The 26,770-nt window shown below is 41.9% G+C and overlaps 1 protein-coding gene across 1 annotated transcript in view; it reads right to left on the reverse strand.

The window, feature by feature from the left end:
* The window catches only part of crhr1 (corticotropin releasing hormone receptor 1), a 159,221-nt gene that overhangs the window by 117,753 nt on the left and 14,698 nt on the right, over positions 1 to 26,770 (reverse strand). The window contains exon 2 of the mRNA XM_024013493.2: positions 10,159 to 10,246. Within this exon, the coding sequence (XP_023869261.1) occupies positions 10,159 to 10,246 (88 nt within the window). The remainder of the gene's footprint in view (positions 1 to 10,158; positions 10,247 to 26,770) is intronic.

Genomic DNA, 26,770 nt, shown 5'->3' on the forward strand with positions numbered 1-26,770 from the left:
AGTACCTGTAGTATGTGAGGGGACTGTGAGGACTTGCGGTCTGCTAGTTGGAGGGTAGGTCACACAGACAGCCACACACAGCACGTGTGTTACTACATTGATAACACAAGTCCTACAATCCATCTTCAGAATTATTCTATAATAGAGGAATTCCCCAGGGACGTACTCACTCGTGATGACTGTGTCCACGCTCCACAAACATTACCATAACATCCTCCCCTAACAGGGAACAGGCTCTGGACATGGCTTGTGACAGTCCATCCATTATAAATAGTTATAATTAGGAGGATGCACCCTACTCCCTACATAGTGCACTACTTTTGACCAGAACCCTATGGGCCCTGGTCAAAACTAGTGCACTACATAGGGTGCCATTTGGAATTATTCCAGAGAGACTGCAGGTCCCTAGTGATCCTATACCGTTAGTTCAGGAGCTTTCAGGTTCAGTGAGCCCCTGCATGGGTAGATTATATGTCAAAGGACCAGGCCATTGAGATAACATGCCCTGCAACCTATACAGGCTCAGCGCCAATACAGTACAAACGGATCCCTGTGATCTCGCTGATACCTCAAAAAAACCATAGAGATACACAGTATTGAATTTGCTTTTCCATCTCAATAAACAATCATTTCACAGTACTGTATGTATTTCATGGGCAATCTAATAGATCACCATCTCCCAAGACCAAGTCCCATCTCATGATGGTCTTCTGTGCAGTAGCAGAGGTCAATGCCCTCTATTCTACCAGACGGGGTCAGTGCGGCTGACTGAACGCAACTGAAGAGAGGTCAGAGTTGGAGTTGTCCTCCAGCTAGTCAACCTACTGTAGCTCTCAGAGTATACCCTTCACACTGGTCTCAAATTCTATCAAGAACTCAAATATCACACAACTACTAGAGAAAGGTGCCACTCTTCAGTGCACTGGTGGTACTGTTGCCTCTAAACAGCTATCATAACAATTGTCAACAGCATTCCATCCTGCATCCCTCTGCTGGCTTGCCTCTGAAGCTAAGCAGGGTTGGTCATGGATTGGGGACCAGATGCTGCTAGAAGTGGTGTTGGAGGGCCAGTAGGAGGTACTCTTTCCTCTGGGTCTAAAAGTAAATATCCCCAATACACCAGGACAGTAATTGGGGACATTGCCCTGTGTAGGGTGCTGTCTTCTGATGGGACATTGAACAGGTGTCCTGACTCTCTTTGGTCATTCATTATTGTAAGAGTAGGGTGTTAAACCCAGTGTTCTGGCTCAGTTCTGTCCCTCGTACTATCATGACCACCTAATTATCCCCAGCTTGTAACTATTCCCCAGGCTGTTGCTGTGAATGTGTTCTCAGTCAACTCTCCGGGTTCTAAAAAAAAACTGATCCAGCCCTATCCACTCACCTAAATGCTGTGCTCACGCACCAATAATTATTCCTTGCATTCATTCATGTGAGCGAGTCATCCCACACACACGTTCCAGTGATTCATTTCACCGCTGACTGGCGTAACGCAACTTGACAAGATTATTGCTCAATTAATAAACTATGACTCATGCAAACCGCAGATGTTAGAAACAGAGCCTAAAACAGTTGCAATCATCTTTTCACACCATTTCAAGTAAAAAATCAAGCTTTTTGTTCTCAATAATTGTCTTACTGTGAAGATTGATGGATAGGCAGGATAGGCAGTACCGCTCTCTCTCTCTCTCCCACACACTGAAAGCTACTAGTAACTGTGTGATGAGTACAGGATAAGCTATGTAGATAAGAGATCTACCCAGGCAATTCCGGGATAAATACAAATAGGCTAGAATGTAGGAATTACTTATGGTAGTCATGTCGGAAAGTTTTTAAGGGAGACGTTCAATACTACAACCAATTCAACAACAACTTGTTTGTGTAATAGCACTGATAAATCATGGCCTTCAGAGGCCCATTAAAGGAGACAGACAATTGATTCATGAAATCTGAGATGAGATGTTAATCACTGTTTGATCCGCATACTTTCCCAAAGCTTCCCTCTGTTTAACGGGCACAGATATCAGAGATGGATGGAGCCAGAGAGAGAGAGAGGGAGAGAAGATGAGAGAGAGAGAATGAGACAGAAAAGGAGAGAGAGGGAGAGATGAGAGAAGAGACACAGAGTACTCTCTTGACATGTGGAAGGAGTAAACATCCTCTACTGCAGATAGCAGGATATATGGTGAGCATTGGTGGGAAGGAAAATCAAATCCATAGGAAACATGCTCTGAATTTTGTGAATGAAATGACAAAGCCTATAGAATAAAAAACCAGCTATACAATTATGGAGGGTGTTCATATCTTACTGGAACTATTAAGTGTACACAGCAGCAAGTAATAATGTGAGGGGGCCGCTGTACATATCCCCATTTAAGTTTTTCTGTTGAATAGTCACCATGGAAACAGAACAACTGCTGCACAACCCCCCCCCCCCCCCCCCCCCCCCCCACCACACACCCACAAGTTTGATATGTCAACGTCTATTGACGCCAGCCATTGCCCTTGATTGCGCTGACTTCTAAACAGCAGTTCTTAGAACAGTTTATTGAAGTGGGCTGAGAAGATTGTGTTAAACAAAGTCGATGATTTCTCTCTGCGTTAATAGCTTGTCTATTAGACATCCTCAGTGTTCTTTCTCAGCACTGCAATGACCTTAATCATAAGCCACTATCATCACGTTCCCCTCTTTTCTCTGCTCATAACAATTTGCCACAGTATCTTCCCTTTGTAGGTCAACAGGGTGCTCATAAAGGCTATGGATAAAAAAGGACTATGCATTATTCTTGCTTTTTACTAAGCTGCTTAATTCCAACCAAGTAGTGGCTAATGTGCATCTTATCCTTCGATATCCCTTCAAAAGCACTTAAGGCTAATTAAAGAACTGGGCACTGTGTGTGTATGTGTGTGTGTGTGTGGGTGGGTGTGTGCGTGCGTGTTACTGAACCATCGCTCGCTGGTCCAACTGCCACAAATAGTTAATTGCACACAAGCTAATTTGATCCTTAAAGGAAGAAGAAAATTGCTTATTGCATTAGTTGAAAATGGCTTCCATCCAATTAGCAGGCTAATTCAAGGGAGACAACATCAATAGTGCAGCTTCATCAGCGTTTTTTTTTTAACCTTTATTTAACTAGGCAAATACTGAGCTATATTGTATGCRAACATTTTTTTTATTATATTATTTTATACTAATACAATTGTACAAGATTTTGTTTAACAAGTAATACATTTTTTTTGTAAATCCCCAAGCACAAATCAAAATCCACAAAGAAGTGGTTAATTGGCCACAACATCAACATTTTGCAATGGCCATCTCAGTATCAGAACTTCAAACCCAATAAAAACTGGTGGTTTGAATTGCAGAAGGAAGTCCATAAGCGCAGACGAGGGATACCAAGGATGTAGAAGGATTTTATATTAAGAAGGATTGTGTAGGGGGGAATGGTCTAAGCTCCCTCCCAATGTGTTCTCCAACTCATACAACAGCTCAGTGCAGTTATCTTCGCAAGGTGAGGTTGTCACGTTCCTGACCTGTTTTCTCTTGTTTTGTATTTATTTAGTATGGTCAGGGCGTGAGTTGGGTGGGTTGTCTATGTGTTGTTTTCTATGTTGGGGTTTTGTGCGTTCGGCCTGGTATGATTCTCAATCAGAGGCAGCTGTCAATCGTTGTCCCTGATTGAGAATCATACTTAGGCAGCCTGGGTTTCACGTGTGTTTTGTGGGTGTTTGTTCCTGTGTCAGTGTTTGTGCCACACAGGACTGTTTCGGTTTTGTCACGTTTGTTGGTTGTTTTGTATTTTGAAGTGTTTTGTTGATTTWCATTAAATAATGAACACTAACCACTCTGCGTTTTGGTCCTCTCCKTCTGTCAGCGAGGACAGCCGTTACAGAGGTATTGAAAGGTATTGAAAAAAAGTGTTTATTTTTACATTTAAGATATATTACTTGTTAAACCAAATCTCTTTCTCTGAGCAATTGTATTAGTATAACATATATTTTTTGGGAACATACAATGTAACTCAGTATTTGAATTATTTATTTTATACAGTAATTTTTGCTCATCTTATCAAGGGTGTCAATAATTTTGGAACCCCATTGTATTTGCATAGTTTATTTGCAAAGCTCTAGTCTCGTCAGAGATGGGCAGTATTTCTGTTAAATGTACTGTATTTGAATTTCTTCTGAGTATTTTGCATTTTGTATTACACTGGGATGAACTACACTCAATGTATTTTCGAACAAGATTTTTCGAAAGCTGTCATTTCTATTTTCAAAATACTTTTCTATACAATTTTTCATATAGCTGTTAACATTTTTGTTGTCCTCTTTCACCCTACATTGGTATCAAAAGTCTGATGGCGCTACTGTGTGATGAGAGTGTCTGCTAAATGAACAGTGCATTTGGAAAGTATTCAGACCCCTTTCCTTTTCAACATTTTGTTACATTACAGCCTTATTCTGAAATGGATTCAATTACTTTTTCTATCATCAATCTACACACAATACCCCATAATGACAAAGCGAAAACAGATTTTTAGAAATGTTTGCAAATGTATAAATATTCAGACCCGTTGCTATGAGACTTGAAATTGAGCTCAGGTGCATCCTGTGTCCATTGATCATCCTTGAGATGTTTCTACAAATTGATTGGAGTCCACCTGTGGTAAATACAATTGATTGGACATGATTTGGAAAGGCACACATCTGTCTATATAACGTCCCACATAGACAGTGCATGTCAGAGCAAAAACTAAGCCATGAGGTCGAAGGAAATGTACGTAGAGCTCCGAGACAGGATTGCGTCGAGGCACAGATCTGGGGAAGGTGACAAAACATTTCTGCAGCATTGAAGATCCCCAAGAGACAGTGGCCTCGATCATTCTTAAATGGAAGAGGTTTGGAACACCCAAGACTCTTCCTAGACCTGGCCACCCGGCCAAACTAAGCATTAGGAGGAGAGGCCTTAGTCAGGGAGGTGAGCAAGAACCCGATGGTCACTCTGACAGAGTTCCAGAGTTCCTCTGGGGAGATGGGATAACCTTCCAGAAGGACAACCATCTCTACAGCACTCCACCTATCAGACCTTTATGATAGAACGGCCAGACGGAAGCCACTCCTCAGTAAAAAGCACATGACAACCAGCTTGGAGGTTGCCAAAAGGCACCTTTTTGAACTCTTTGTTCCTGAATGGCAAGCGTCATGTTTGGAGGAAACCTGGCACCATCTCTATGGTGAAGCATGTTGGTGGCAGCATCATACTATGGGGATGTTTTTTAGCCTCGGGGACTGGGAGACTAGTCAGGATTGAGGGAAAGATGAACGGAGCAAAGTACAGAGAGATCCTTGATGAAAACCTGCTCCAGAGTGCTCAGGACCTCAGACTGTGGCGAAGGTTCACCTTCCAACAGGACAACAACCATAAGCACACATCCAAGACAATGCAAGAGTGGCTTCGGGATAAGTCTCTGAATGTCCTTAAGTGGCCCAGCCAGAGCCTGTAATTGAACCCGATCTAACATCTCTGGAAAGACCTTAAAATAGCTGTGCAGCGACACTCCCCATCCAACCTGACAGAGCTTGAGAGGATCTGCAGAGAAGAATGGGAAAAACTCCCCAAATACAGGTGTGCAAAGCTTGCTTCAACAAAGTACAGAGTAAAGGATCTGAATAGTTATGTAATTTTGATATTTAAAAAAATAAAAAAKAATCCTTTGTCATTATGGGGTATTGTGTGTAGATTGATTAGTATTTAAAMAMWTTTTTTWATCCATTTTAGAATAAGGCTGAAACATAACAAAATGTGGAAAAATTAAAGGGCTCTGAATAATTTCCAAATGCACTGTATATCTAAAATATTATAATTGCAAAGCATGCTGAGTATTACTCTGATGACCGCTAAACTAGGCCAATGACAGTTCCCAGTGTGCTTTGCAGTTGTTAATTTTCACATATACCTTTACATTTTGGTAATTTAGCAGACAGAGTAACGTGCATTCAACTTAGGTAGATGAACAACAACATATCACAGTCATAGTAAGTAAGACGTTTCCGTAACGTTACTGAGAATGTTGTTGCTTTTCGSCTGGCTACTTGCAAATTGTATTTTTGCATTCTAAAAAAGAAAATACATGTATGTTAATTAAATATAATACTTTGCAGAAGTATGTTTTATTTGATTTTGATACATTGGTCTTTGGGGTATTTTGGAGTAGTATATTGTCATTGTAATATGTCATTCATGCCCATCCCTAAGTTGTGTTTTCACCTTTCATGTGGAAGCTGAAAAGATAAGGAATAAATAGCTGTGAAAAATTGTCTGATGGGCAGGGAAGACTATGTTCCCGTTCAATGTGTGTCATCTCAGAACTTTTGCATTGTTTATTTCCCAAGAGTGCTCGAGGAGAAGGTGGTGACCTCATGACATGAGAATGACAGTTGAAGAAAGAAACATTTTGTTTTACATTTTACATTTTGTTCTGTGTAAACTCTATATCCAGCAATATTTCGGACCTTTTCCTCTGAGAGACACAAAATAACCTATCCTCTGTGGTGGCTGACAATTTCTTGTGAAAATGTATGATAAATTGTTGAGAAAATATATTTGGCATCCTTTCTAAGTAGCCATCTTTTAACAGACTGGGAAAAAGGGAAACAAAGAAATTACCCAAAATTTTTCCCATTGAATCCCATTTCAAACACTATCATGGTGAGTGGGAGATATGGATGATTTCATMTTTGACATGTCTAGATAATGTGCTTGACATGATATCCTCGATGCTCTGACGTTAAAGCTCTTCACTTTTTATGGCCCTCTGTGTAGCCAACTGTACAGTCGTGGCCAAAAGTTTTGAGAATGACACAAATATTAATTTTCACAAAGTCTGCTACCTCAGTTTGTATGATGGCAATTTTGCATATACTCCAGAATGTTATGAAGAGTGATCAGATGAATTGTAAAGTCCCTCTTTGCCATGCAAATTAACTGAATCCCCAAAAAACATTTCCACTGCATTTCAGCCCTGCCACAAAAGGACCAGCTGACATCATGTCAGTGATTCTCTCGTTAACACAGGTGTGAGTGTTGACGAGGACAAGGCTGGAGATCACTCTGTCATGCTGATTGAGTTTGAATAACAGACTGGAAGCTTCAAAAGGAGGGTGGTGCTTGGAATCATTGTTCTTCCTCTGTCATCCATGGTTACCTGCAAGGAAACACGTGCCGTCATCATTGCTTTGCACAAAAAGGGCTTCACAGGCAAGGATATTGCTGCCAGTAAGATTGCACCTAAATCAACCATTTATCGGATCATCAAGAACTTCAAGGAGAGCGGTTCAATTGTTGTGAAGAAGGCTTCAGGGCGCCCAGGAAAGTCCAGCAAGCTCCAGGACCGTCTCCTAAAGTTGATTCGGGGCACCACCAGTACAGAGCTTGCTCAGGAATGGCAGCAGGCCGGTGTGAGTGCATCTGCACGCACAGTGAGGAGAAGACTTTTGGAGGATGGCCTGGTGTCAAGAAGGGCAGCAAAGAAGCCACTTCTCTCCAGGAAAAAGATCAGGGACAGACTGATTTTCTGCAAAAGGTACAGGGATTGGACTGCTGAGGACTGGGGTAAAGTCATTTTCTCTGATGAATCCCCTTTCTGATTGTTTGGGGCATCCAGAAAAAAGCTTGTCCGGAGAAGACAAGGTGARCGCTACCATCAGTCCTGTGTCATGCCAGCAGTAAAGCATCCGAGGACCATTCATGTGTGGGGTTGCTTCTCAGCCAAGGGAGTGGGCTCACTCACAATTTTGCCTAAGAACACAGCCATGAGTAAAGAATGGTACCAACACATCCTCYGAGAGCAACTTCTCCCAACCATCCAGGAATAGTTTGGTGACGAACAATGCCTTTTCCAGCATGATGGAGCACCTTGCCATAAGGCAAAGGTGATAACTAAGTGGCTTGGGTAACAAAACATTGATATTTTGGGTCCATGGCCAGGAAACTCCCCAGACCTCCCCACATTGAGAACTTGTGGTCAATTCTCAAGAGGCGGGTGGACAAACAAAACCCCACAAATTCTGACAAACTCCAAGCATTGATTATGCAAGAATGGGCTGCCATCAGTCAGGATGTGGCCCAGAAGTTAATTGACAGCATGCCAAGGCGGATTGCAGAGGTCTTGAAAAAGAAGGGTCAACACTGCAAATATTGACTTTTTGCATCAACTTCATGTAATTGTCAATAAAAGCCTTTGACACTTATGAAATGCTTGTAATTATACTTCAGTATTCCATAGTAACATCTGACAAAAATATCTAAAGACACTGAAGCAGCAGACTTTGTGAAATGTAATATTTGTGTCATTCTCAAAACTTTTGGCCACGACGGTACACCTGTCTGAAGGTTTGTGCTACAGGTCAAACTATCGTTGCACTACAGGTCAAATGAGTCTTGAATCTTGTCGGTCAAACCCTCATAAGAAGCTATAAAGACGGGTCTATGAAGTGTGCTCTATAACATGACATCTCTTCCACACGTAGTCTCTGATAACTTAGAGATAATCCATCCTCGTAGATCTTATCGGATCTGAGCTCCACCAAAATCAAGTCCTCAAACACATTGTGTTCACACATACGACACAGAGCAACTGCTCCACATAATCTTTTAGATTGGCCTTTGAAGTGAAAGTGGAGGGTGATGGGTGAGAGGTGTGGGGGTGGGAAGGCTAATCTTTATGGAAAAGAGACTGCAATCATCACAGACTACTCATAGATCGATACTGAGGGTAACTGAGGTGCAACTCTAAGTCCCATCACAGACGATTAGACAGTCTTGATAAACTGTTCATGCAAAAAGATCCCACAGCCTATGGAAATCTCCTGCCCACGCCTTTGTCATGTAGTCAAGCAAAACACCAGTGTCAACGTCAACAGTGAAGAGGCGACTCCRGGAGGCTGGCCKTCTAGGCAGAGTTTCAAAGAAAAAGCCATATCTCAGACTGGCCAATAAAAATAAAAGATTCAAATGGGCAAAAGAACACAGACACTGGACAGAGGAACTCTGCCTCGAAGGCCAGCATCCCGGAGTCGCCTCTTCACTATTGACGTTGAGACTGGTGTTTTGCGGGTACTATTTAATGAAGCTGCCAGTTGAGGCGTCTGTTTCTCAAACTACTGACTTGTTTACATAAGACAACATGTCGCCAATGTTATGTTGAAAGAACACTTGGCCCCTAAGCTTATTGAGTTGCAACTTGCTGATGTGTTTGATTGTAATCACTCGAGTCTGCCACTTTGTTTTGGCAAAATTACAAATGGAGACAATGCACACATGCATCCAAACTGCCAATATTCAATATAAAAAAAAATCTAAACACATTTGCGAGCACCTTGTGTCTCACCGCAATTTACTTTGTAACATGATTCCCTATGAAACACTGCCAGACAGACGCATACTGTACTCTGGCAATAGGTAGCCTTCATGAGCAGCAGAAAATCAGTATTGAGCGTAGTAGCAGCTGACTCGATACTGCAGTGCACTTCTAGTTTTCATGCAAAAAAAATGTACTTGAGAAATACCGCACCAGACACCTTAGCTAGATATCAAATTGAACGACCAAGACCTCCTCGGCAAAAACGTTGAAGTTAATTACAGACTTCTTGATTTATCTTAATTCATTCKGACTATTTTGAAGGAAAATGGTTGCTACCATGACTCAATAGGGACAAACAACAATAACTGCCAGGGTACGATATAGTGAACGTAACACACCCACATCGAACCATACCTCCAAGACCCAAATCTTATTTTTCTTAATGAGGAGCAGAAAAACACATGAGGAATCATACCATTCAGCCTCCCATTAAAAAAAAWAACGTTTTGAAAGCTTTGTGTTATTATAGGTGATTCAGACTACAAAGTGCATATGGACTTCTATTGGGATCACATTCTTGCTCAATTGCATTGCTGTTGGCCACTGATGCTGTGGACGGACCAATAGTGACTGTTGTTGCCTATGTACAGTATTCCACCAGTGCCTATTCAGTGATGGGATAAACTCAGAATGATTCAACTCTCTATTTAACATGATAGACCATCAAAAATGTTCCTCCACCATATTCCCCGCCCGCATAGAAAACTGTCCTTAGACGATTGGAGGAGGGCCTCACCAGTGAGATTGGTGGACAGCAGGAGCAGTGTATCACAGGTCAGGTCAGCCGTTGTCCCAGAGATCACCACAGCCCAGATGGTCAGCACCTGAAAAGGAAAAGAGAAATAAATAAAGAGAAAACAAGTCTAGTCAGTCTGTTTCTGGAACTGGGGTAAAACACATTGTTATCTAAAAGACAGATGACATAAGTTTAGTACTGATGTGAACTTCACTGTCGACTTGAGACGAGGGAAACATAGGCAGACACTATGTCTAGTGTCTAGCATTAGTCAGCCTACCTCCCACACAAAAAGGCAGAAAATATCCCCAAGTTCCCAATAGTGCATTTCTATGCTGTTCACTGAATAAAAAATGATGCTAATGTATCAAATGAATTGACTATCAGACATACTCCCAGTCTCAGCATCGTAAAATACTACATTCATTTTACATGTTGGTTTTATGCACATATTTTACATTTGTGGCATGAATTGTTCATGTTATTTATATACATTACTTCCCTATAGGGTTGCCTGACGTACAGTATAACGAACAACCAGCAGAGTTAAAACTTTCAGCTCGTTCCATTGAACCTGAAGTACAAACATTTGTCATTTATGCATGCATATTGCACTAGCTTGTCATGTAGGCTGTAAAGCAAATAAAATCACCCGCGAGCCAAATTGTTGGCGGAATAAAAATGTTGGGGAAAATACATGTTTTCCACCTGTTGCAAGGATGGCTAAATGAAACCCATGCAGTCCGTATTTCATAAACTCAAACCGCCCATTCTTTCTGTGGYCGGTCGCATGTGAAGAGCCTCTATCGCCATAGGCGCTGAGGCCCTTCKTCGAGGAAAAAGGTATTTCAATGCCCACACACCCAGACAGAGAAGAGGAGAAGAGGCGGTGGCCTGCTAATCTAAGACCCTGCTCCCCTCCTCCTACCCCCATCCCACCTCTGGGGTTTCCTACAAATGACACTAAATTGATTTGTGACCTACATTTCATAATATGCTGAAATTGGAATGCAATAATCCGTGAAGAGAGGAAGCAAGAATATAAAATATTTATAARATAAAAAACACACACAGAGGCCTGGTCTGCCGTTGAGCCAGTACACTCAAAATAGCCTTGACTGCTTGAGAACATTAATGGGGTTTTTATGTAACCTCATCTGCTTGCTTGTTTGCTTTGCTTGTGTCCTTGTTTATGAAAGAAGAATTCAGAATTCAGAGTGTGTCACAAGGAGCTGCACTTGAAACATTATTTATCCTCTCAGGGAGCTCTACTTATATGCTCTGTCTCTTAACTGTGATTCATTATCACAACAAAATGGTGCTCTGTGTCAGTAGCATGTTCTGGCATAACCTTCAGCTTAAAAACAGGATGAGCAAGACGTGGAATCTTTCCCAAGTGTTAAATTACTATTCTGCGGTGGATAGTAGTGGAACTGTCTGAAAAACTAGTTTGCTTTTCTATGGTAATTTTCTAAGAAATGTAGTTCCACTGTATGCAGTCTTCCATAGTAATAAGCTGGCAGAATATTTGATCAATCAATCTTTACTAAAACTGTGTCAGCCTTGATAATGCAATCACACGTTCATCAAAGTACTTCTTGACTGACATTCACATAATTAGCATGTTTGGCAACATCTTAGCCGTGGTTCTACAGTAATGCRCTCTAATGCCGCATAATGACCACACATCATCACTGCAGCTGGCCAATACAGTACAACATTAATTCATTTAATTCACTCAACTAATTCAGACACTGCCATGTGGTGTGAAGATGATGCACAGCAGGTATCTTTCACACATGAGGAATATCTTACCAAGCATAACACTTCTGCGCTAAGTAATGCCAACTTTATAATCCATTTGATTAAGTACATGGTTGGTAAAAACAAAGAAAATTAAGGGTGACAGAATGGTGGGGACTTTGTAGTCTTTGTTGTCCCTAAATCCCAAGTCATTGTAGTACCTATATATCCATAGTCCCTAGAGAGAGAGAGAGAGATAGAGGTAAATCTGGGTTGGCAAGGAGCTACTGTATATCTATATCATGGGGAGGTTGGCATGGAAATATATCCAGGGGTCATGGGCAGGTTGGCATGGAGACATATCCAGGGGTCATTGACTCATTACGCCCATGTAGTATTCTATACAACTTAATCCTTCTCCTAATCAAAGTGGGTAGGAGTGAGTRTGTTTGCGTGTGTTCAAAAATGTATACTTTTAAAGTGCAGTTGGCAGTTTAAATGTGAAATACTTATCAGCTGGCTTCTGATTTTTTTAAATCAAAAGAAAATCTGCTCGCCTCAATTTGGGTGGAGTTAAATGGGAGGTCTCCACTCTTAATATCAAAAGCATGAGAAAAGAACCCGTCCCATGGGGGATTTTTGCTAAATCAGAAACAGATCTGTGAATCACTCTCAAACCATAATTAGAAAGAATGTCTGAGCTAATGAATCCCAATCCACAAGGAGCAAAGAAACTTCTGTCACTCACAAACTGCACCTCTAAGTAGATATCAAGGCACATATCATGCACGTATGCGAGCACAAACCAGGGGTTAGAATAGGTTCAGGGAACAGAACTGAAAGCCGGATCAGAAAGTGATCCAAGGAACAGAAACGGAAACGGGAACGAAAGTGATCCATACTGTTCTGGAATAGAACTGTTGTTTTAAAAGCATAGGAACATTCCAGGCATTTTTTCGAGTASCACATAAAGACGCAACAAAGCGCCTATGCAAAGCCCTCACTCTGTCACCCAGAAATGTATTCCAGTGTCTTCCTGCAAGCTGAAAATCTTTGCCAGTGTTTGTGTGTGTTCAGGCTACCTGCCCCTCCCCCTCCGAAGTACAGGCTACTGTACTGGCGTTACAAGCATGATTCAGGAAATATATTTTAAACTAGCTAAAGAAGAATGGATCAACTTTTTAAAAACTAGTTAAGGATACTATTTGCCTAGTTATCACGTTTCACGTTGGATTCATTAACTACAAAAAGGCAAGACTTGTTTTTAATGCTGGTGCCACTCTGCACACACAAGCCTGTTAGCTAGCTAGCTCAAAGGACATTCAAAGTTCCTCTATGGAAGCCGCTCCTCCTAAGTATAATTCTGTGGTTCTAATTCAGAGAATGCATGTCATAACAAGATGTCCAGTGCTTCAAGCCTCCTTCTCAACCTTCTCTCGCTCTCTTCCCACCCACAAAACTTCAGACACATCTTGCGCCATAGGCTACACTCATCTGTCCATCACGCATGTAAACAACTAGCTTGCCTGCCTTGTCCGCACTGATTGGAGAAGTCATTTAATGAGCTAAATGTTAAAAAAAACGGTGGATTTCTCAAGTTAAAAAAGGAAGAGAAAGGAATGATATAAACCTGTGCTTTTTTGTTGTTAGAACCGGTTCAGAACTTTATTTTGCTAGTCGGAACAGTGGAACAGAACAGAAATAAATTTGGTTCCAAACTCTGGCACGAACGCACAACCCCCCCCCCCCCCCCTCAACACACACTCACACACACACTCACACACTCCCCCAACAAACATCTGAGTTACACATAGCCCAGAGTGAGTGCTTCTGTGCAGAGTGGAGAGGAGAGGAAGGAAAACACAGGAAGCCAGCCTTCTGCCCTCAGTCAGTTTTTAAACAGAGCAGAACATGTAGGCATGAGGGAGTTCAACTCATAACCTAAAGGTGGTTTGTCCAGCAGAGACATATGTTGTCACCTCTGACTTCATGTGATTCGCTCTGGTTCACTCCAGCGAAACTGATTGCACACTATGGGAAAATGGAGCCTATATGCCAACCATGGGTAAAGCTATCACAAAAAGAACTGTCACACACTACATGCTGAGAAGTTTTTTTTAAAGGTAGCTACCGAGCTGAGAACGTTATGTGTTTCTTAAATATGCATATGTTTCTTAAAAATGGTGAGAGTGTGGTTGTCTTTTGGTTATTTTGCATATAACCTTTCCACAACTTTCTGGTAATGGTGCAGGATAGACGCTTGGCTTTCTCAACATTCTCAGCACATTTAAGTAACTTGACAAAAAATATATATATATTGGTATTTCATTTTTTTAACAGAACGTTTCCTAAAAGTTCAAACATGGTTACATTTCATTTCAATTTTGGTAATGTTTAAGAAATGTAAAACCGTGAACGTTCTCAAATAGTTCAGAGAATGTTAAGAACCAATGTTCTACTATAGGAATGTCAGTACTGTCTGCATAATGTTTCCTTCAGGTTTCCTCATGGTTCTACTTAAAGTAATGTACTCAAAGTGTTCCAATAACGTTAAGAAACAACGTTCTTATGTGGGAATTTCAATACTTCACATTAACGTTTCCTCATGGTTCATTTTAAAGTCATGATATCAAATTGTTCCAAAAACATTAAGAAACAATGTTCTTCTTTGGCAATTTCAGTACTTCAGCATAACGTTTCCAACAGGTTTCCTCATAGTTCTATGGAAAGTAAAGTCTTCAAACTGTTCCGAGAACGTTAAGAAAACAACAACATAAAAACCACAAGAGAACGTTCAAAGAATGTTGTTTAAAAAAAAATTACATTCTGTTCTTAGCATCAACAAAACTCTCTCTATCCTCTATCTTGATAAGTGTGTTCAGATGTATTCGTCTTAATGAGTGCTTGCTTCCTTTTAAATGGGGTCTGTTTCAATAGACTAAAATGAAGAGCTTTGTATGCGTAAAAAAACATGGCGGGCTAGCTCCATCCTGGTGGCGCAGTGGACTAATTCCATGTACATGTATAGAGAATAGAAGATTATAGTTTTGAATCTCACTGAAGCCTAGTCACAATAAAAAAATAAATAAAAAAAAGGCAAAATAACCTATAATTTCTGTTCTAAGAGCGTTAATAAAACCTCCCATAAAAACTTTCAAGGAACCAGAGTAAAACATTCTCAGAACCTCCCTGCAACCTAAAAAAAACATTCCCAGAAGAGGCAAAAAAAAGATTTTTTCACTGTCTTTTTACTGTTATTTTTTTTCTTTACTTATCTTTTGTTAACCTAATACCTATTTTTTACTTAAAAATTGCACTGTTGGTTAGAGCCTTAAGTAAGCATTTCTCTGTAAGGTCAACCTACACCTGTTGTATTCGGCGCACATGACAAATAAAATTTGATTTGATTTTGTTCACTTCTCTTCTCGGAACATTTTAAAAACGTTAAGTTTTACCGGTCAGGAAACATACTGTATGGCTCCGTTCCCACAACTTCAACGGAACCAAATGTGTTAGCAGGGATAGCTTTCTCACAGGCTTTGGAAAGTCTGCGTGAGATACCATCGCTTGTATTTGTCTGCCTCGTGATGGACTGTTTTACTGAGTGTACCAATTTTGCTCCTTGATCAACCGTAAGGCAAACTTGCGTTTCAACTGACCCTGACTAAGTTACAGTACTGTTGCACATCCTCATTTAGGGAAGTTTTATTTGAGTGTTCTATTAGCCACAACCTCACGGTGTGCCCTGTCCTGTCCTGCCCTCTGGCTTTTCTGCAGTTTTCTTATTGCAGACGGGATGAAACGAGTGAGGGTCTGTTCAAGTTTGAAAAGACTTTGTGCGAATACTGAATACTGTGGTTTAGTTACCAGAATATCAAACAGAGAAGGTCAAATCAACTTACACAAAGCAATAAAAATAGAACTAGAACAATATAAGACATTTTTAGGCACAATTGTACTGGCAGCAGAGCAGTGTTCATTTTATGAGCAAATCCCCCGACAGCTTAGCCTAAAAGTGTAAACAATGAACAATACATGGTAATTCAAACAGGCCACCATAGCCCTGCTCCCAATCTGCAGTTGCCAAAAGGGTTGAAACTAAATCTAATTCTGACTGTCCATAGTCAGTGCATGTGATAAACTATTCTTCCTGGTTCCACTTTAAACAAACTACAACTTTTGTCTTAGTGAAGCCTTTATAAACCCTGAATAAGACATACATTGATGCTTCAGAAAACATGCATTATCAATAATCTTCAAAAATGAAAATGTATGTTGTCAAAATGCAATTGCTAAAATGAAAGGGGTCAACAATGGAAATTGCTCTTGATCTTCTATCGAGTTCCTGTTGACTGTGAATGAAAGTGGATCGTATTGGTGCCAGGAGGACATTACATTACATTACATTACATTTAAGTCATTTAGCAGGACTACCTGACTATCTGTCTAATGGAGTTCACCGGATAACACTGGCCCAACTGGCTATACAACTGATACACTGGCTGGCAGCAGGCCTTCAATCAAGGCAGAGTGACTGCCACAATGTTGTTTTTCATTCTTTCCATTCTTGTTTTCCATTCTTGGACAGAAAGAGGTAGAATCAGATCAAAGCCAGTATTGTATCTTAATTTGTATATAACGGAGGATTTGAGCTACGGCTTCCTTTAGAGCTCAGGGCATGGCACTCATAACCAATCAGCAATGCACCTGTGTGGTGAGTGAAGCCAGGTTCGTGCCCAGGTCAGAGCCTATTAATCAGCCCATCAGGACATGAAAGAACACCCGGAGAGGCAATTTTCACTCCTTTATCCACCACCGATCCCCTTAAAGTGTCTGACTGTCTGTGCAAACACAATATCACTTTGTGGCTTCACCAAAACGTTTCAAGATCCCACACAATACAGGGTTCTACAAATATAATACCTGACCACACACTATAGTGAGTGAATAGAGACACAGGTTTTGAAAAAAATAAAGGGCTTCAGTCTTCGCAGAGTATCAAAACCCTAAGCTGCCTGAACAACCGCTGGGGTAGAGAAGTCAAGTGCCTGAAATCCCTCCCTCTCCCCACTGTGCTGCACCACGGAAACCCACGACTCTCTCCCAGGCTTCTCAGCATGATTCCTGGCTCTCCTACTTCCCGGAAACTTTTGATGGTAAATCCGGAAAACAATGTGACAACGCTGGAAGGCAAGTGCATTTTGAACCGTGTTCGGACACTGGTTTCAGGGGAGAGATTCTAGGACTCTTGGTTAAAGTCGAGACAAATAACATGAGTTTATCCCAACTACCTTGTTCTGCGATTCACATTGGTCCTCCTTATATACTAACAAGGCATAAACACATGGTATTGACATTGCGCTACATCAAATGGCATTGACATTACACAACCATGATGCATCTAATGTTTATACTATCCAAAGTTTCAGACAGGGTTCTACATGCCTTGCCAGAAGCCTTTCCATGCGAGTTGAATGGCACCTCATAAAATCCTCTTCAATTAGATAGTGTGTGTGTGTGTGTGTGTGTGTGTGTGTGTGTGTGTGTGTGTTGGAGAGAGTTACTGTGTGTGTGCGTGTCTGTGTGCGTGCCCATGTATGTGTGTGTCTGTTTCTGCATGTGTCTGTGGTCACTGACTAAGCCACACACAGAGGGTTGTCTGACTACACCAGCGTTAGCAGCAGCAGCCGTCTGTAAAATGGATAATCCAGGTCTGACAATAGGTACCAGGCACCAACAACATGTAATATATACGCTGGGCTCTTACAAATGGCAATGCTGTCCTCACGCTCTCAATTCTCATCCCCATCCACCACTATTGGCCCAACTCCATCTTGGAGAGGCTGCGTAACAAGAGGCTTGACAGGCACACAGACACAGACATGGAGCCAGGGGCTGGAGCATGCAGTAGGAATGGGTTCACTGCAGCTGACTACAGTCAACAAGAACAACCGTCAGTGTTTTGATACATTGCCTGGCTGGCTGTTTGGCAGGTTGGTTCTGAGAACAAATAGAGTTGGATGATACACATAGAGTGGAGATGATCCCTGCTTTGGAAAKACTGATATCCAGGGATTGTTGTTCTTCCACTAACCCCTGAGCCCCCAAACACGAGACAGCATCACCCCCTGTCATGATCCCCTTAACCCTCAGGTTCAAGGAAGGCTGAAATTATTCTGAGAAATAACTATTTTTCTTGTGGAGTGTAAGAGGTTTGTTGGTTTCAACAAACCCCTCCCCACAGAGGCAAGAGTCAGCCCTGTGTGTGCCTGTGAGGGCCAAAATGCTACAGAGGCCAAGAGAAAGCGGAGTGGATGTTAGAGAGATATTCATGTATTAACATTGTATTAGCACTCTAAACCACTAAATGGATTTTATGTCTAGTAAAGTGTCTTAATACATCACAGACAACTAATCCTCCATCATGCTATGTGATATTATGACAAAAACTACAAATACCACAAGCATCATCCAAATACCAGACATTCTGTTATTTTCACCCAATTGGTCAGGCAGAAAAATTAAAGAGCTTTATCTATAACTTCAAGCTGCCACAGTCTCTCTCTGATTGGATGACCCAGTCTGGAAAAACAATGGAGTATGTCCTGAACTTCACACAACCCACAATTTTTCCATTGCTCTTTTCTGTCCGTCCTAGTGCCAGGATTTAGCTTGACAACTGAATTAAGGGTGGAATTTGAAATGCTAGGTGAAGTTAGTAACTAAGTGAAAAACAATTATTTTTAACATTGAAACAACTTTACACATGGGGAGATGATGTTACCAAGGGCAATGTGTGTATTGCTTTATTAAGAGTGATGGGTGCTTGCTATATGAAATGCTTGTTCTGCAGCTAATGAGAGCCAAAACAAACACATAAACACACATAAACACATGCTCAAGCACACACACACACACACACTTAACCGATCTCTTCTGGTGAAATATGTCATATATTTTTTTTAATCAACGCTCACAAGTGATGTCCCGCCGCTCACAGTGAAGACACAGTATATACTATGATTGAACTCCCTCACGCTAAGCGGCTAGCACATGACTTATTTATACTTCAAATGGATGGGGTGAGCGAATTGCTCTTAATTCCCCCCTGCCATAATGAATGTGTTTAAGAGCATCGCTGGCTGCTGTAGTAGTGCTCTCTCTTTCTCTCCCCTGTTGTGTGTGTGACAGTAGTGATGCGTGAGAGGTACAACCCACGCAAAGTGCGTATGGCATGAGTCGAAAAGCATGTCTCCATTAGCTCACTCTCCATTGACACGAGACAATGTAATGCAACATCAATTGACTTCTTCTATAATATAGTTGTCCTCATGTCATCTATTTGAAGGATTTCTTGATGGGAGATACACAGTGAGTATACAAAACATGAAGAACACATGCTCTTTCCATGATATAGACTGACCAGGTGAATCCAGGTGAAATCTATGATCCCTTATTGATGTCACTTGTTAAATCCACTGCAATCAGTGTAGATGAAGGGGAGGAGACAGTTTAAAGAAGGAKTTTTAAGCCTTGATACAATTGAGAAATGGATTGTGTATGTGTGCCATTCAGAGGGTGAATGGGAAAGACAAAAGATTTAAGTGCCCTTGACCGGGGTATGGTAGTAGGTGCCATAGGCACCGGTTTGTGTTACGAACTGCAATGCTGCAGTTTTTTATGCTCAACAGTTTCCCATGTGTATCAAGAATGGTCCACCACCCAAAGGACATCCAGCCAACTTGACACARCTGTGGGAAGCATTGGTGTCAACATGCGCCAGCATCCCTGTGGAATGCTTTCGACACTTTGCAGAGTCCATGCCCCGATGAATTGAGGCTGTTCTGAGGGCAAAAGGCAATTCAATATTAGGAAGGCGTTCCTAATGTTTTCTAGTATCAGTATACTGCGTTGGTGTTTGTGGTTGTATTCACTTGTAACATGTCCATTTCTGATCCTCCACTTCAAGGAGTACAAGATTGACGATTTCTTCAGCGGTATCACAGACACCTTATTAGTGTGGCACTAAGTTAATATGGCGGAGACTCAATTTAATTATATTGACATTAATTAATGTGCTATATGACCCACAGCTATGAATACTTTAAATTGGTTCCACCACATTAAGCCTCATTAAAGGTGATATTTTTTTTTTTAAATGAGCAAATACTGCATCGTTTAGTCATGGTCAAAACCAAATCTGATGCCCTGTGTTATTAAATATACGCCTCCTTCGTGTCCATTGCTCAAAACGTATCTGTCAAAAGCAGTATTGGCATTGTACTGTAGTCATTTGGTAGGTCTTTGTCCTTTATCTCATCCAAATCTACAGTATACTTCATGCCCTAACAGTAATTATAAAACTGCTGGTTTGAGGTCAGGCACCTCAAAGGAAATGTGTTAATCAGTTTTTCTACAACAGATGGAGCTTTTGCCCTCTTTCCAATATAAATGTAACCTATGAATAATTAGACTGCCTTTGTTTTGGGTAAATAAAATGTATCACCAACGACGACTCAAGCCTCATGCTTTGAGAATGCACTCCATCTCCATCTGATAGCTAACAAGAAAGCGGCTTTGAAATACAAAACAGAACTACTTCCCTTCCCTATTAGAATTCATTTGCAATTGTTATACACAGAACTGAGCCCCCAGACCCAGTTTGAACCATACTACCAAATGGTGTAATAGTTCAGTGCTCAGAAGCAGACCAAATCAAAGATGTTTGCCTTCTTTGCATCATTAGCCAAAACAAATCGAAATTCAAAAAGACATGAAAATAGAGGGGCCAAATACTAGTTGTTAATAGGTCCTTGGTGATGGCAAAGGCTACTAGTCTTGCGGGTCAGACATCCAGCTTAGTTAACTACTCTGTAGTAACAGTTTACTCACTGCTTTGATGTTTGTCAGAGAGCCTGTGACAGCAGAACGTCTGACATCATACAAACCCCTATCATGTCTGATCATATGTGACAAATTGTACTGCCCTGTCACAGTTGAATTGCTACTGATGTGCATGCTATTAAGGGGGAGCTGGGTAGCAGCTCCAATGGCAGACTCCATTATATTGAGATTTAAGTGTCGGTCGCCAGTACGCATGCTAGCTACAATTAGGCTAGCGTGGCAGATAAGCCTGACAAACAGACCCTTAGATATGTCAATGCATCAGGGCCAAGTGACACCATGTTGAATTATAGGCGGTGCCAGAGAGATCTGATTTAATGGRCCATCCTACATGATTTTCTATCTTGCTTCGTGCTTCAAAACAACTGGGACAGCATTGGGAAACAAGTGGAACCTTTCACTAATGCAAGGTTCTACGTGGAAAGCCCTTTACCACTAAAAGGTTCTAAGTACAATATGTTTCACCACCAACGGGTTCTACCTGGAACCAAAAAGTGTTCTCCTATAGGGATAAAAAATGATCCAATGTTCTAAGAGTTAAGGCAAGGGGGATAAATGGAGTCTGTGATGTCTGTGATGCGTGACAAACACATATTTCTTTAGACTTTGATTACACTCAGTGGGTTTTAGGATGAAAGGGGAATTTAACTTTTGATCAACTGTGTCATACTCTAAACCAGTGCAAGGCCTTTCTCATAAGAGCCTCAGTGCTTATATGGGTCAGTGTTTCACGCATAGGGCAGTTACTTAATCCACTCTAGTGGAAAGTTGCTGTTGATGCACCTTAAAGTAAGAAGAATATATTGGCAGCAGCATAAAAAGCAAAGATGAGTATAGCCTCTTCGGACATGAAATTCCCACAGGCTATTTGATAAACAGGGCTTCCTTTCTGTCTACAGTTTTTCTGCTCTGATGCCGGTTAAGGGCAAATTATAATTTTAGACGTAACCTTCATGGAGATAAACGTCCCTATCAGCTTTGGTATTGATCTGTCAATCTTACATTGATTCCTATTTTCTCTGTCCTCCACCAATCAGATGCAGTGGCGGTCGGTGCCATTTAAGATGAGGAAGGATCATTATTATTTTTATGAGCATGGTCTTATTTCTATGACAGCATATTGGATGACTGTCATTCATATTCCATTCACCCAGCTCAATGTAACACTGATAGGTTTAGGCTACTACATGATACTCAACTTTTCCCAAAACCCACCATGAGGTTGCTACAACCTAGCCTATGAATGAAAGTACATTGTTGTCACCATATTAGCTAACGTCAAAGTCAACATAGCTACTAGAACTAACGCGTTCATGCAATGATGCAGTACAATATAGAGTCAGCAAGCAGTTTAGCAGTTACTCTGGTGGGCCCCGTGGCAATAAATTAATAAGCCTCTTAAATGGTTCTCGTACCGGTTCCGACCAACATTTTCGCTTATAAATTGATCTGTGGTCACCGTAGATCAAAATAGCTTTCATTGAGCGGTAGCCCTGACTCTTCTGCCTGCGTGAAGCAGGGTGTGAAATCTGACACCACTTGAAGCTGGGATGTCCCTCCTACCATTTCTTTCTCTCTTCTGACTGTCCATCAACTCCTTGCTGAACCCTACGTCACAGCCACTAACAACGCATATGCCTGGAATTTTTATGTTTCCTGTTGCTCCTCTGAGGAGCCTCCACTGATCAAATGTGGTATCAATAAATCTTTGTCCAATTGGTTTTGTTAGCAACAATGCCCCCTTGCCCTTATTTGTCTAAATGGAATTTATACATTTCCTCGAATGGACATTACCAGCAATAAAGAGAGTCCCATATGTTGCTATGTACTGTACACTTCAAATCCAAATACATAATTTTCCCATTAGAATRATTTCCCACTCAAAGGATTCCACAAACTCTTTGTTGAATAAATATCTCAGCTCCACTCCAGCCCAAGACGTGGAAGAGCGAACGGCAGTGATGGTCGCATATGTTGCCTTGTACACATCATCCAAATACTTAATATCTCATTTTGATATGTATACTTGAAATCCAAATACCTAATCTTCCCATTAGAACCCAATCACTTTCCACTCTCAAAGGATTCTCCACTTTAGCCTCTGATGTAGAAGAGCACAGATCCTAACAGTCGTCTCCAGCCACACTACTCTGCAATGCCGAATGATGATGTTTGGATGGGGAGAGAGAGAAAGGAACAGTGGAAGCCGGTGCAAAACAGCTCTAGAGTGGAAGGTAATGGACTCAGAAGCAGAAAATTGGTTAAACGGCCACGGAGGTCTCCGTCGCCATATGTCTTCCCACTGGCAGTGGCTGCTGGCCTCCCTTATCCCTCCATCCCTCCTCCCCCAGCCAACCCTCCATCCTTCTCTTTATCTCCAGAGCCAGGGACCGGGCCTTCTTGAAGCTTGACAGCTGGGATAGGGAGTGGAAGTGTGGCCAACGTTGGCCCATGTAAGTGGATGTTGCTGTCACTGTGTGGATCTTTGAGTGGCTGATGACAGGTGCTAGACACTCCCACACACACACACACACACAACACACACACAACACACACACACACACACACTACACACACAAAACACAAACACACACACACACAACACACACACACACACACACAACCACGCCTGGCTATCGGCCCATCAACCCGAAACGACCCTTTCCCTCCATTTAGCTTAGTTTCCTTCTTGTCTCAGCATTTACTCTGTTCTCCATTCATATCAACGTGGTAATGATTGGACAGGATGAGAGGGGGACTACTTGGCTGTGTCTCAAATGGCTCCCTATTTCCTATATAGTGCACTAATTTTGATCAGAGCCCACAGTGCTATAATAGAGAATAGGGTGCCATTGGGACGCAGGCCTTGACAGCCACTACCTCCTCCAGCTGTCGAGAGTAAGGTGCCTCCGGCTGCCTTGGTGGCCCATAAGGAGCGGCTGTTTTTGTTAGCTACAGTGTCTAAGCTTCACTTATCTAAAGTGAGCAGGCTGCTCACTGTGATGAGTCGATAGTCTGGAGCAGCAGGAAAAGGTGCCCTGCTTGACATTCAGCACACCAGCAGCTGTCTAGGCAGAACTTCTGAAATGAATCAAATCGGGAAGAGGTTGTGGTTCCAAAATCTTCTCAAAATATATTCTAAAAAACCAAGTTGATAATCCCACTTGGGGAGAGAAATCAAATGGCTAAAGGTTGGTCTATTATAACGAGACTGAGGGCCTTTCGATGGTTGAGTGGCTTGATGAGTGTTGGATTAGAAGATCACTGGCAGAGGATGTGGTTGGTGAGGTAAAATACAGTAAGTTGGACATTTTCCGCAAAGTCACTATGGTCTGGCACACAACTTAAATGAGTTTTCCTGCTCTTGGCCTGAGGGCGATCAAATTTTAACAACCACTATAAACACCTCCGAAGGGGAAAGAGGAGAGACAAAGTGCTTTCAAATTACCACAAGGATTCTCTCTCTCTCTTCTCTCTTTCTCTCTTCTCTCTCATCTCTCTCTCTCCTCCTCTTCTTCTCTGCCCTTCCCTGCTGGTCTCTCTCCCTCTCCTCTCTCTTCTCTCGTCCTCCTCTCCCTCTCTTCTTCATCTTCTCTCTTCTCTCTCTCCTTCTTCTCCTCTCTCTCTTCTCATCTCTCTCTCTCTCTCTCTCTCTCTCTCTCTCTCTCTCTCTCTCTTTCTCTCTCTCTTTCTTTTCTCTCTTCTCTCTCTCTTCTCTCTCTCTTCTCTCTTCTCTCTCTCTCGTCTCTTCTCTCTTCTCTCTCTTCCTTCTTCTCTCTCTTCTCTTCTCCTTTCTTCTCTCTCTCTCTCTCTCTCTCTTCTCTCTCTACTCTCTCTCTCTCTTCTCTACTCTCTCTTCTTCTGCCTCTCCTCTCTCGCAGGGCTTTTAGTTGCAACTGGAAACATGTGTTAACGTTGCCACACAGCACAGTGAGGTAGATAATATTATACAACAAGTGCAAATAAACAATTAAAATTAACAGTAAACATTACACATAAGAAGTTTTTTCTCAAAAAATAAAGAATTAAAATGGTCGATATATATATATATACAAGTGGTTGTATGTACAAATGGTAGGTACACAGGACAATTAAATTTCTCTCCTCTCTCTCTCTCTCTTCTTTTTCCTTTCTCTCTCTCTCTCTTCTCTTCTTCTCTGCTCAGCTCATGATCGAATCTCCATGGTCACTACACAAATCTTCCTCCAGGCTAGCGTTAGGCTTGTGCTAGCCACAGACGTAAGCTGTTAATTCCTCCATGGTGTGTGACAAAGCAGCCAAACATGCAACTGTCAGGAGAAGACTTACACTGCATTTATGGATACGGAACAAGACAGCACAGTCAACCGCCCGTGAATACATTTTCCATCATGCTCTCAGTGTTTCGTTTTGCAGCCTCAGAGGTGTCTTTTCAAATGGCTCATTTAAAGATTCAGATTCAGAAAAGTGTTATTGTCCCATTGCTGGGAAATGTGGCTTTCTCTTTAAAGTGATGAAAGACAAATGGGCATGGCACRATGACAAAGAAAAAGTTGCAGCACATATAAAAGACAACAACGTCTACTGCAAAGACGACAAATTGTGAACGAGCCCATAAAAAGACGGTGCGCAGCACCATTATTTCATTAGGCTTTGCAGCCTCGCCGGCGCTGCGACGTGAGCGATGCGATGCAGAACTTGGTCTGCCTCTACCAGACTTAACAAACAATACATTACAACTAATGGGGGAGAGGGAGCGAAAGAAAAACAACGCGAGTAGACAGTGATGAATGCCTTGTTTGTTCAACTACCAGATATCTTCAAGTTTGTTCAAACCTCCCACATTTCAAACAGAAGCCCCGCAGAGCAGGAAGCACACAGCAATGAAAAGGAATAGCACACAGAGGTCTTTGAGCTTCAGGAGAACGCCAAGCCTTTGCCTGCTTTGCATCCTGCACTGATGATCAATTTGTAAGTCGCTCTGGATAAGAGCGTCTGCTAAATGACTTAAATGTAAATGTAAATGTAAATGATTGATTTCACAGGCACAGCTAGGGAAGCTAAAACCAATCTAGGACAGCGGTCTTGCAAAAAACAACATTGATATATGGAGGTAAACACTTAAAGAAAAACCAGCTACCTCCACCCTCGCAGCCGGGCTGTACTGTAATTTGTGTTCATCCACCAATCTGTTTTGAAATTACAGGGTCGATAGACAACCAGCACYACAGGTGCCATGGCAAGCTAACAAACTAACTAAGCAGGTGCCATGGCACTAACTAACAGGCACAGAGGATGGTGGGGACCGTGCTCCGTGGAGGACAGACCCTTGTCACTGTTGCCTGCCAGGCTGCCTGATCTACTTTGATCCCTAGGGCTAGATCCAGCTAGCATACTGTGGTGCTGCAGCCTCAGCAGCACCTCTGTCCCGTTTAAGGCTCTAATGGTGTTTACACATGCAGGGCATTATGACGCTCCACTGTTTACCCTGCCTTATTATCACAGGGGGGAGGAGAGAGAGAGAGAGAGTACATGTGTCGCTTGCATGGGTGGCATAATATTGATTGCATTATATTGATCGTTGGCCACACTTCCACTCCCTATCCCAGCTGTCAAACCATGGGTGTATGTTTGTTTGTGTGTCAGTCGGAGCTTGTGGGGTTTGTAGTGCAGAACTTGTGTGTTGGTGCAWATCATGAAAGGCAAGCACGCAAGAACGCTACTACCGTCAAGAGGCAGGTGTGTGCGTGCACTCACTTCGGTACAAGTAATGGAAGCTATATGTTTGAGTGCTGTGTTGGCAGTACTGTAGGTGTATATGTGTAGGAGGCTGCATGGCATGTATCTATGAATTAATGAGGCAGTTGTGTGTTAATGACTTGGTTACTTAATTACTTGGTGTGGGTGTTGTGGGTCTCTCTATCCGTAGGAGCCAGGCCAGGGAACGTGTGTGTGTGTGTGTGTGTGTGTGTGTGTGTGTGTGTGT

The sequence above is a fragment of the Salvelinus sp. IW2-2015 genome, linkage group LG20, assembly GCF_002910315.2.
Source record: "Salvelinus sp. IW2-2015 linkage group LG20, ASM291031v2, whole genome shotgun sequence".
NCBI classification, from domain to species: domain Eukaryota; kingdom Metazoa; phylum Chordata; class Actinopteri; order Salmoniformes; family Salmonidae; genus Salvelinus; species Salvelinus sp. IW2-2015.